The 12252-nt window shown below is 53.5% G+C and overlaps 1 protein-coding gene across 1 annotated transcript; it reads right to left on the bottom strand.

Moving 5' to 3' along the window:
• Positions 1-5467: 5467 nt before the first annotated feature.
• On the bottom strand, positions 5468-10917 carry TUBB4A (tubulin beta 4A class IVa). The gene is made up of 4 exons (XM_061150558.1): positions 10769-10917; positions 10135-10243; positions 9916-10026; positions 5468-7113 (listed from the first exon to the last, which is right to left on the bottom strand). Exons 1-4 carry the CDS (start codon positions 10823-10825, stop codon positions 6056-6058), a joined length of 1335 nt encoding a protein of 444 aa, XP_061006541.1. The 5' UTR covers positions 10826-10917; the 3' UTR covers positions 5468-6055.
• Between the last annotated feature and the right edge of the window lie 1335 nt (positions 10918-12252).

Genomic DNA, 12252 nt, shown 5'->3' with positions numbered 1-12252 from the left:
CTGTACTGCGGGGTCTCTTTGCTGTAATAAGGTGTCAGCGAGGCTGTGGTCCCTTCTGATGCCTCAACCAAAAAAGGATCTGCCTTCAAGCTCACAGTGGCTGTTGGCAGGTGTCAGTTTATTGTGGACGGAGCACCCCAGTTCCTTGCTGGCTGTTGACCAGAGGCTACCCTCAGGTTTTTTTTTTTTTTTTGCCATGGGGACCTTCCCAACCTACTTCTTGCTTCCCCACAACAAGCAAGCTGAAAAGGCAATAGAGAACTCATCAAGGCAGAAGTCACAGGCTTTCGTAAGCCAGTCTCAGAAGGAGCATCCCATTGTCTTTGTTGTATCCTGTTGAGCAGAAGAAATCTCCAGGTCCAGCCTGTGCTCAATGGGAGGGGAGAACACAAGGGCATGAACAGGGAGACGGGCATCATTGAGGGTCATCTTAGAAGCCACCTTCCACCTTCCCTGTGTCTTTGTTTCCTTGCTTTATCTTTAAAATAAAAAAAAATGGCTGACCCGGGAAGCGGCGGCTGGAGGCGGAGGCGGCAGCGGGCTGCGGGCCGCCGGGCCAGCGCTTGCTCCGCCGAGCGGGAGCTGGAGTCCGGCGGAGGCGGGCGGTGATGGGAGTTTATTATTAAAAAAAAAAAAAAAATAATAATAATAATAATTTAGGGACTTCCCTGGTGGTCCAGTGGTTAAGAATCCATCTTGCAATGCAGGGGATGAAGGTTCCATCCTTGGTCAGGGAAATAAGATCCCACCTGCCTCAGAGCAACTAAGTTCCCACATCACAACTACTGAGCCTGAGAGCCACATCTAGAGAGCCTATGCGTCGCAATGAAAATCCCACGTGCCACAACTAAGATTCAACACAACCAAATAAGTATTTTAAAAATGAAAAAAAAATTCTGGTCACCACGTGATTAGTGGGATTTTAGTTCCCCGATCAGGGACTGAATTTCTGCCCAGGCGGTGAAGTTCAGGTTCAGGGACTGAATCTCACCCCTGCAGTAAAATCAGAGTCCCAGTGACTGGACCACCAGGGACATCCCTGTTTCCTTCCTTTGAAAGTGAGAAAACATGGGAATTCTCTGGCATTCCAGTGGTTAGAACTCTGAGCTTTCACTGTGGAGGGCAAGGGTTCAAACCCTGGTCAGGGACTAAGATTCCACAAGCCACGTGGTGCAGCCATTAAATAAATGAATACACTTCATACATCTTTATTTATTTATTTTAAAAATAATTTTATCTATTTTTCGCTATGCTGGGTCTTCACTGGTGTTTCTCTAGCTGCAGCGAGAAGGAGCTATTGTCTAGCTGCTGTAGTTGTGGCTCCTGGGCCCTAGAGCACAGGCTCAGTAGTTGTGGCTTATGGGCTTAAGTGCTCTGTGGCATGTGGGATCGTCTCGGACCGGGGATCGAACCCATGTCTCCTGCACTGGCAAGCAGATTCTTTACCACTAAGCCACCAGGGAAGCCCCATACATCTTTATTTATTTATTTTTTAAAGGAGGAAAAGAATACACCTCACAGTGTGTTGTGGAGTCTCATTGATTCACTTGCTCCTTCATTCAGCAAATAATTACTGAATGTCTGTGTGGCATAAGCTGGTCTACACATGTGGTGAGCAAGGTAGACAAGGTTCCTTGAAGCTTACCTTTCAGTGGGGAGGGAAGGGGACAGACAAGAGAAACTAGAAATAGACAAGATAATTTGCGTTAGTGAGAGGTGCTATGAGGGAAACACCTGATAGGAGAAAACAGAGGGAAAGGGACTAGGTATAATTTAGAGTTGCCAGGGCAAGGCTGCTCTGAGGAGGTGTCCTTTGACCTGAAACCTATGGAGAAGGAGAAGCCAGCCATGTGCATACCTGGGGGAAGAAGGAGCAGGAACTGCATGTGAAAAGGCTCTGTAGCTGCTTTGAGCTGAGCACAAAAAGGCCACTGTAGTTTCACCTTCAGGAGGGAGGGGGAAGGTGAGGAGGTTGCCATCATCAGAGTAGAGACCAAGGTGAGAAGTCTGGGTTTCAGTCTGAGTAAGATGGGAGTTGTGGGTGGGAGGGTTATTATTTGCATACAAAGGCTCCTCTGACTGCTGTGGGAGGAGGACAGTGCTCTCTGGGGGAGGGGGTGAGGCGGGAGTGGGGGTGGGTGGCAGGCAGCAGGGAGCCCAGGGAAGTGAGGAAGGGGATTGACCAGGTGAGCAACAATGGCAGCTTAGACCGGAGTGTAGATGGGAGGAGTGAACTCGCTCAGTCCTGTCTGACTCTTTGTGACCCCCATGGAGCCTGCCAGGCCCCTCCATCCATGGGATTCTCCAGGCAAGAATACCGGAGTGGATTGGGAAGGAGAAGAGGGGTCAAAGTCAGGACACATTTTAGAGACAGAGACAACTGGATTCAGCAAAAGATCTGAAGAATGTTTTGGGTCTAGAAAACAATGAATCAAGGCTGACTTCTTTTTTTAATCTTTTACTTTTTAAAAATTTATTTTTAATTGGAAGATAATTGCTTTACAAGAGCTTCCCTGGTAGCTCAGTGGTAACCAATCTGCCTGCAATGCAGGAGACTTGGGAAATGTGGGTTTGATCCATGGGTCAGGAAGATCCCCTGGAGGAGGGCACGACAACCCACTCCAGTATTCTTGCCTGGGAAATGCCATGGACAGAGGAGCCTGGTGGGCTACAGTCCATGAGGTTGCAAAGAGTCGGACGTGACTCGGTGCCTAGACAACAACAATAGGGAGTTTTTCTGTGGCCAGGTTATATTTAGGATAAGAAAGACAGCCAAGCTTGCTGCCTAGTTCATCATCTTTCTGCTCCACTGTCCAGTGATGTGATGAGCCTGCTGAGATGGGGGTGGCTGCAGGCTGGATTCCGCAGGCTGTCTTCCTCCTGGCTGTAGTGGGACCCAGGGAGGGGGCTGGGGCCTCATCTGGAGCTGGTGGTCCAGTGGAAGAGCTGGGTGGGAAAAGTGGGTTGGCTTTCAGCATCCCTCGATGTCTCTCTCCCTCCTAGTTTGCCTTCCTGTGTACCAGAAGCTGGAGGAAAAACTACATTGCCCAGAGTTCTTTGCAGCTTTGGTTCTGGATGCTAATTAGGTTCTACCCGTGAGCAATGCTCCTGAGAGATCTGGAATGTAGAAGTGAGACAGAACAGTGTGTGTGTGTTTAATTATTTAAAAATAGTTTTAAGTTCATTTTAATTAATTTTGTTCAGTGTCCTAGTGGATCTATCTCTGTCGCTTTGTGGGTGTTGGGGTGGCGTGTTTTTTTTGGGGGGTGGTGGTGGTGTTTTTTAACTCAGTTATTTCCGGTGGCAGCCCTCTGATTCTCCAGTCTGCAGAGGAAGCAGCTCCCAGGGTGGTGTTCCAACCTACTCTAGGGCTACACCAAAGAGGGCCTCATAGGCAGCAATATCAGCATCACTTGGGAGCTTGTTAAAAGTGCAGTTTTTCCCCTTCCTCTTGCCCCTTACTGAATCAGAGATTATAAGGTGGAACTCAGGAAGCTGCGTTCATACAAAGCTTTCCTGGTGACTCTGCTGTGCTGTGCTGAGTCACTCAGTCATGTGTGACTGTATGCGATCTCATGGACTGTAGCCCACCAGGCTCCTCTCTCCATGGAATTCTCCAGGCAAGAATACTGGGGAGAGTTGCCATTGCCTTCCTCCAGAGGATCTTCTGGACCCAGGCATCGAACCCACTTCTTTTATGTCTCCTGCATTGGCAGGCGGGTTCTTTACCACTAGCGCCACCTGGGAAGTCCCCTGGTAACTCTACTGCACATCAAATTTAAGGAGCACTGGCTTACAACCTTCTCTCTCAGCCCCTCCAGAGATGCTGTAAGCCCCTAAATCCTCCTCTAAATGAATTATACAGCCTCCAAGTGGATGCCTGGGAGCTCAGCAGGGTCCTCCTGCTGAGTATCCACTCCCTTTCTACTTAATATGCCTAGAGTTTCTCACAATGAACACTGGCTGATAAAGTGCAATCAGAGTTCTTGACCTAAACTTTCAGTTTGAATCCCAGGTCACTGCTTCATAACCAAGGGATCATGGGCAAGAAACTGTGCTGCAAATTGTAATTTCTAAAGATGGTCATAGTTGTAGCTTCTGTTCCACATGCTCTTCTAGAATCTTGCTACTCGACCCTCAAGAGTTGGAGTCTACAGCCTATCCTCTGGAACCTGGACAGGCCTTTGTGAACACTTCAATTAGGAGTCCTCAGGACAGCAAGTGACCTCTAAAGGTGTTAGAAAAATGCAATGGGATGTTTGCTGTTGGAGGAACCCAGCCTGGGCAGATCATGGAGAGGTCCTGACACCCTCCTTCTACCTGCCCCTGCTGAGCTCCCAGGAATCCACTTGGCAGCTATGTGAGAGTCAGTCACCTTGAAAGGAGACCCCTCAGCCTCCAAGAATATTCTGTAGCTGATGCCACAGGGAGCACCAATAGTTTACCTTTCCAAGCCCTGCCCAAATTGCAGATTTGGGAGCAAAATAAAAAATTGCTGTTGCTTTAAGCCCCTAAATTTTGGCGGGGGGGTGTTTAGTTTGTATGCAGCAAAGGCTAACTGATACACTGTCTGAAAGCTCAAATCTTTTTTTTTTTTTTTTGGCCATGCCATGCAGCTTGTGGGATCTTAGTTCCCCAACGAGGGTTTGAACCTGTGCCCTGTGCAGTGAAAGCAAGGAGTCCTAACCTCTGGATCACCCAGAGGTGATTAGGTTCATTGTGCTATCTGTGCTTAGTTGCTCAGTCATGTCTGACTCTTTGCAACCCCAAGGACTGTGGCCCACCATCCTCTTTGGTCCATGGGGAGCTTCCAGGCAAGAATACTGGAGTGGGTTGCCATGCCCTCCGCCACAGGATCTTCCTGAGACAGGAATTGAACCGGCATCTCCCGCATAGCAGGCAGATTTTTTTTTTTACCAGCTGAGCTACCAGGGAAGCCTGATTAGGTTCGTTGGTAGAAACTGCATCCAGACCAGGGAAATTTCTAAAAGCTCAGATCTTACAGGGTTGGTGTGAGGGTTATAAGACATGTATCAGGCCATCAAAGTGCTTCAGTGTTAGTGACCATTTCCCTGGCAGGACTGCCCGAGGCACTACCCACGGCTACCATCTCCCCAGCATCCTTTTCTAGAGGTTCCCCCTTCAACTTTCTGTACTTGCAAGATGCCTCACAGAGAGTGGTGGCACCTCCATCACTAAGCACCCACCCAGTACCAGGTACTGTGCCCTGAGTCCTTACAAAAATCCTTGAGGTGTGGCATGGGAGGAAAACATGAGCCCATTTTACAGGTGCGGCAGTCGAGGCTCAGAGTGGGCAAGTATCTTGCTCAACACTACAGGGTGAGTTGGTAGCATAACCCGGTCTGCCTCTGAAATCACTGTCCACCCACAGATTAAAAGTCCTTTCAGCTCCCAACTCCATCCCACAGGGAGAGGAGGGGCAATGAAAAATACACTTGGCAGAACATGGCAGGACAATTAATTTATTGAGAGTGAGGCAGTGGGGAAGGTCAGGGAACAGCCTCTCTTGCCCACATGCTCCAGGGCTTCTTTCTCCCCAGCAGCACCCTTGAAAAGCCAAGGTTGGCAGGAGCTGAGGGGAGTGAATTTAGAGAAGTGAGGCTCAGGGGATCCGGAGAGGAGGGATTGGAGGGTGGGTGGAGCTTGTGGGGTAAAAGGGGAGGCACATGGGGAGAAGACAGGCTCAGAGGGAGGGGGCAAATAAGTCAGGGTTTATAGGTCTGTGGGTGTAAAGGGGGGTGGGGGGGCTTGAGGGGAGGTCAAAGGTGGAGAGGTCAGGGGTGAAGGAGGGATCACGGAATTAAAGGTGGGACTTGTGGGGTCGGAGGTGAAGCAGGGCTCACGGGGCGGGTGTTCAACGTGGGAGAGCTCAAGGGCGGGGATAAAGTGGGGCTCAAGGGTCAACGGTTGGCCAGGGGAAGAGGTGCAAGGTTGTAGGGTCAGGGGTGAGTCAGGCTGGGAGGAGAAGCGGGGATTCTCCGCGGTCAAAGGTTAGCCTCTTAGTAGGGTGCGGAGGTGAAGTGATGGAGGCGCCCTAGGCCACCTCCTCCTCAGCCTCCTCCTCAAACTCGCCCTCCTCGGCCGTGGCGTCCTGGTACTGCTGGTACTCGGACACCAGGTCGTTCATGTTGCTCTCGGCCTCAGTGAACTCCATCTCGTCCATGCCCTCGCCTGTGTACCAGTGCAGGAAGGCCTTGCGCCGGAACATGGCCGTGAACTGCTCCGAGATGCGCTTAAACAGCTCCTGGATGGCCGTGCTGTTGCCAATGAAGGTGGCGGCCATCTTCAGGCCGCGGGGCGGGATGTCGCACACGGCCGTCTTCACGTTGTTGGGGATCCACTCCACGAAGTAGCTGCTGTTCTTGCTCTGCACGCTCAGCATCTGCTCATCCACCTCCTTCATGGACATGCGGCCCCGGAAGACGGCGGCCACGGTCAGGTAGCGGCCATGGCGTGGGTCGCACGCGGCCATCATGTTCTTGGCATCGAACATCTGCTGGGTCAGCTCGGGGACGGTCAGTGCCCTGTACTGCTGGCTGCCCCGGCTGGTCAGTGGGGCGAAGCCGGGCATGAAGAAGTGCAGGCGTGGGAAGGGCACCATGTTCACGGCCAGCTTGCGCAGGTCGGCGTTGAGCTGGCCCGGGAAGCGCAGGCAGGTGGTGACCCCGCTCATGGTTGCCGACACCAGGTGGTTGAGGTCCCCGTAGGTGGGGGTGGTCAGTTTCAGGGTGCGGAAGCAGATGTCATACAGTGCTTCATTGTCGATGCAGTAGGTCTCGTCCGTGTTCTCCACCAACTGGTGCACGGACAGGGTGGCGTTGTAGGGCTCCACCACCGTGTCCGACACCTTGGGTGACGGCACCACGCTGAAGGTGTTCATGATGCGGTCGGGGAACTCCTCGCGGATCTTGCTGATGAGGAGGGTCCCCATTCCAGACCCTGTACCCCCGCCCAGTGAGTGGGTCAGCTGGAAGCCCTGCAGGCAGTCACAACTCTCAGCCTCCTTCCGAACCACGTCCAGGACGGCATCCACCAGTTCGGCACCCTCTGTGTAGTGGCCTTTGGCCCAGTTGTTGCCGGCTCCAGACTGGCCTGAAGAAGGAAAGGGAGGGGACACCCAGGCTGATATGGGGAAATCCCATGCTCCAGTCCGCCCCCAGTCATCTAGTATTTAATTCATAATAAGAAAATTATTACTATTACTATTTATTATGAGCTGTTTTTTGGGTTACATCCTTGCTTCCCATCACCCAACAGCTAGAAGGATTTTTTTGGGAAAGAATTATTTTTATTTATTTGGCTGCACAGTCAGTTTCAGTGTGTGGGATCTGTTTCCTGATTAAGGATTGAACCTGGGCCCTCTGCATTGAGAGCACAGCGTCTTAGCCACTGGGCCACCAGGGAAGTCCTGGCTAGAAGGATTCTGACGAAACCTAAATCATTTTCCACCTTAGCTCAAAACCACCCCCACTTCCTCTCTTTCAGTAAAAGCTCCAGTCCTCTCTGAGTCCCACAAGGTCCTGTATGACCACCCCCGCCATACCCTTCCCTCCTCCCTCTCTCCCCCTCACTCATTCCCCTCTAGACACACAGGCCTCCTGGCTGTTCCTCCAACACACCAGGCCTGGTCCTGCCCAAGGGCCTTGGCATGGGCTGTACTCTCTGCCTGGAGCGCTGTTTCCTCAGATATCTACATGGCTCCTCCCTCTTTCCCCTCCTTCAGGACTTAGAGGCTCTGCCTGACTAATCTATACAACTGCAAATCCTCCCCATTTCTAATTCCTCTTCCATACTTGATTTTTCTCCTTAGCACTGATAAACTTGTTCTTTTTTTAAAAAAAAATTATTATGCTTATTGTCTGTAATCTTGAAGGGGAATGCAAGCTCCAGAGGACAAGGATTAGGATTAGACTATCAGCTGGTATTTTTGTGAACCGGTAATATTTCTTCTTGCCCCTTTCTCTGCTTCCAACCTGGTCCGGCCTGCTTATCACCCATCTGGATCAGAACAGTGGCTTCTGCACTGGTTCCCCCAGCAGCAGCCTACAGCCTCTCCACAATGTTCTCCTTGAAGCCACGAGAGGGCGCCTGTGAAAACCCGTGTCAGGTGCCACCCCTCCTCTGCCCGCTGCCCTTCCAGGGCTCCTATCTCCCTGGGATAAAAACCAGTCTCCCCAGCAACGCACAAGGTCCTACACAACCCGCGCCTTCCCCTCCGTGTCCTCCCCTGCCCCCTGCTCACTCTGCTCCAGGCACAGGGGCCTCCTCACTGTTCCTGCCCCAGGGCCATCGCACGTGCTGCTGCTGTTGCCTCCGCCTGGAATGCTCTCCCTCTCAGGTATGACTGAAACTCACTTCAGATCTCTGTCCAATGTCACCTCATCCAAATTAAAGGATTTGAAGTGGCGGTCTGGCTCCTGAGTCCACACTTTTACCACCACCTCCCCTACCTCATCTCTCAGAGGCCACAGGATCTTTTGGCCCGACTGGAGCCACCCTTGATCATCCAAGAATCCCTCACATCCTTTGGCCAACCTCACGTAGTCTCTCCCTAGCCATTTCCTGAGGGCTTATTGTGAGCCCCACCCACACAGAATCATCTTTATCTTCCTGAATCTTTCTCAAATCAGACAGGGGAAGTCACTTGTCCAAGGTCACACAGCTTGTCCTGTCAATCGCTAGACTCCAGATTAAACTACTCTGTACTGAGGAGGAGAGGTGCTGGGGGGAGGGATAGCCTGGGCTCTGAAGTCAGGTGGGGGTGTGCATTTAGCTGGACCTAGTGCATATGCTAAGTTGCCTCAGTCATGTCTGACTCTTTGCAACCCTATGGACTGTAGTCTGCCAGGCTCCTCTGTCCATGGGGTTCTCCAGGCAAGAATACTGGAGTGGGTTGCCATACCCTCTCTTCCAGGGGATCTTCTTGACCCAGGGATTGAACTTGGTCTCTCCTGTCTCCTGCACTGGCAGGTGGGTTCTTTACCACTAGCGCCACCTGGGAAGTCCCTGGGAAGCTTGACCGAGAAGTATGAGGAAAGCTTTCCTAGAAGGTTGTTCAGTGTGTGTGTGCCCTTGAACTTGAGGGCTGCAAATGTGTCCATTGTCTTCACCTATGCTGCTCCCTCTTGTCTTGCACACCTTTCCTCTTTTCATTGACCTTTGGTCAGCCCAAGTCCCACTCATCTTTTAGGCTAAAGACATCATTAAGAGTTATACTGATAATAAAACCTACAACAAAACATCAAATGCTTATGTATTTTTTCCTCTGTGCTAGGCATTGTTCTGAGTTCCTTATACATATTAGTGGCTTTAAGCCTCACAGTCTTGAAAAGTAAGTCTCTGTATTAACCCTGTTTTAAAGATCAAGAGACTGAGGCACAGGAAGATTGTAGGGCCTTTCCAAAATCACCCAGTGGATTCAATCAGTGATTGAGTTTGACTTTTTTTTTTCCCTTCTCTTCCCATTTATTTATCTTCCCAGCTCCCTCCAGCAGGATGTCAGCTGCAGGGGTGGACAGAAAGCTTTGTTTGTTTTGCTCTTGGCTATATTCCCAGGGTGGGTACAGTAGGGCCTGGGGTATGCAGTAAGTGCTTAATAAGTATTTGTCAACTGCACGAAGTAGCAGAGCTGGGATCTGAACGCTGCAGTCTGGCTCAGGTCCATGGGTTAAATTAAAATGCCACCTCCTCTGGGAAGCTTTCTCTACCCTGCACTTCGCCTGTTGTGTCAGATGCCTCCCCTGGATTCCCACAGTGGCCTGTGTATCCGCTTTCCCCACTGGGCTCTGAGTTCCTCAGTCTAGATGCTAGGTGGAGAATTTTCACCAAGCATGTGGAAGTGAAAGAATTGGGGGGAGGGGGACGCTTCCCTGCCTGTGCCTCACGGTGACTCACCAAACACAAAATTGTCAGGACGAAAGATCTGGCCGAAGGGGCCAGAGCGGACAGAGTCCATGGTGCCTGGCTCAAGGTCCACCAGGACAGCTCTGGGCACGTAATTTCCTCCTGCAGAGAAGCAGATGGACAGCAGCTTGGTCAACTCCAGGAACCAGCACCCAGCCCCCTCCCAGGCCCTCTCCACCCCCACTCTGGCCAGGTGCCTCTGCCCCTTACCAGTGGCCTCATTGTAGTACACGTTGATTCTCTCCAGCTGGAGGTCACTGTCCCCGTGGTATGTGCCCGTGGGATCAATGCCATGCTCATCACTGATCACCTCCCAAAACTAGAGAGCGGGAGGTAGAAAGGACCAAGAAGGGGTGTCAATGGCCAGGCCTTCCCCCACCTCCGTCTTCTGAGCTCAGGACCCCCAATCACCTCCCTGGCTGCCACCTGTCCCCCAGCAAGGTGAGTGGGGGGCCGGGACGCAGAGTGGGCAGGCGAGGATGAGGCAGCAAGTAGGGAGCGGTGGGGGCGGGGTGAAGCAGATTCAACATCCCAGCCAAGACGGCCGGTGGGGGCAGCCCTCCCGGGCTGCTGCCGTGGGCAGGGGCGGGGTCTCTTTGTGCCTGTCGAGGGGCCAGCGGGCCAGCTGTGAGGCCAGCTGTGGCGAGCGGACAGAGTCCGGGCCCCACCCCCATCAGTTCTTTGTTTCCCAGCTTGGCCCTGCCCTTCACGCCCCTCCCCCACCGTCCCTGGGGTGCTGGCTTCCTGGGGGACCTGGCCCCCCCACAGGCCCGGGGTGGAGGAGCTCTGCGGGGCTCAGTGGACCGCGCTCGGCATCCTCCCAGGGCCCGGTCCCCCCGCGCACCTTGGCTCCGATCTGGTTGCCGCACTGGCCGGCCTGCAGGTGCACAATCTCCCGCATGGCGGTGGCGCTGATGCTGGACGCGGCGGCGCTGGTGCTGATGCTGCGAACTGCGGCGGCGAAGGCGGCGGCGAAGCACGGTCCCTGCGCCCCCGGGGCGCCTCTATATGAGCAGGCGGGGCTCGCGTCACGGCCCGGTCACCGGCCCGCTCCGCCCCCTGGTCCCGCCCCGGGACGGAGGGTGCGGGGAGGGAAGGATATCCCTCCCCTCCCTCCTGGAGACCCCCGTTTCCCCCCAGCTCCGGGCAGTGGGGGCGAGGCCTCTCGGGCGCCTTAGTACCCCGTCCCTCCGTCCCACCTCTCCCGCCACCAGCCGGGCCTGGCAACCTGGGATTTGCCAGGATTGGGCGGGGAGGGGAGGGGAGCAGCGGAGAGGGAGGGAGAGAGCCCCGCAAACGTGCAGCGGGGAGATTCAGCCGCTCCACCCCCCAACCCCCGCCGCGAACGACCCTGCCTCAGTTTCTCCGGCCCAAGCCTCCCTTCCCATCCCGTTTCGTTGTCATTCTCCAGAAACGCTCGCCTTAACCACGAGGGCTCGTGGTGGCGCCCGAACTGGCAGCTCCAGAGGAGCCGACTGTTTGGGGAGGTGGGAGGCGGTCGATTCCTGCTGGACTTCTCTTGAAGCTACGTAGTAGGTAAAACCACGATTCGCCTTCCCTGTTCGACTGCGGATGCTTCTGGAAGCCGACGGAGGTGTGTGTGTGTGTTGGGGGGGGCGGGCTGTGCGCTCCCCCCGGACACCTCTATTGGGCTCTGAGTCTGTCGCAGGTGGGGTCATCCTCAGCGTTGCCTGGGGTCGAAATCAGTGATTAAGACTTACAGATGGATTACAGATTGCAGGGGAATGGAGGGCCCCTCCGAGGTAGGGGTTGCCTTGCTGCCCCCAGCTCGGCACCTGCCTGTTCCATTGTTACAATTTATTACAAGTCATCGCCCTGCCTTTGCATTTCTAATTAGTGCATGACCTTGCACAGGTCACTTGGCCTCCCCCTGCTGAATTTCCTGCAAGATGGAGCCTTCAGGAATGCCTGCCCTCTAGGCAGTTGGGAGGGTCCCCGGGGGGGAGCGAACAATAAGTTGTAGCTATTGGTATTACAATTATTATTGTGACACTGGGCTAGACTTCCTGTGCTGCCCCTCTTGGGGCCAGCTTCTGCCGGCAGCCTCCCGCTGTGACATCCCGGGAAGCCTCCATATCCTCTGTGGCTTCTGGCTACTTCGGGGTAGGGGTGGGGTTGGCCAGGCCCATGGACTGGGACCTCACAGTTCTCACCAGTGGCTTCCGATTTTGTGGTTCTCCACAGGGCAGGGACATTTGGCAATGTCTGGGGACGTTTTTAGTTATGCCTAAATGGTTTGCGTGTGTGTGTGTGTGTGTGTGTGTGTGTGTGTGTGTGTGTGTGTGCATGCTACTGGCACCTGTAAGT

The sequence above is a fragment of the Dama dama genome, chromosome 9 (genome assembly GCF_033118175.1).
Source record: "Dama dama isolate Ldn47 chromosome 9, ASM3311817v1, whole genome shotgun sequence".
Taxonomy (NCBI): Eukaryota; Metazoa; Chordata; class Mammalia; order Artiodactyla; family Cervidae; genus Dama; species Dama dama.
The sequence above is the reverse complement of the archived record's forward strand: the minus strand, read 5'-3'. Positions and strand labels throughout refer to the sequence as shown.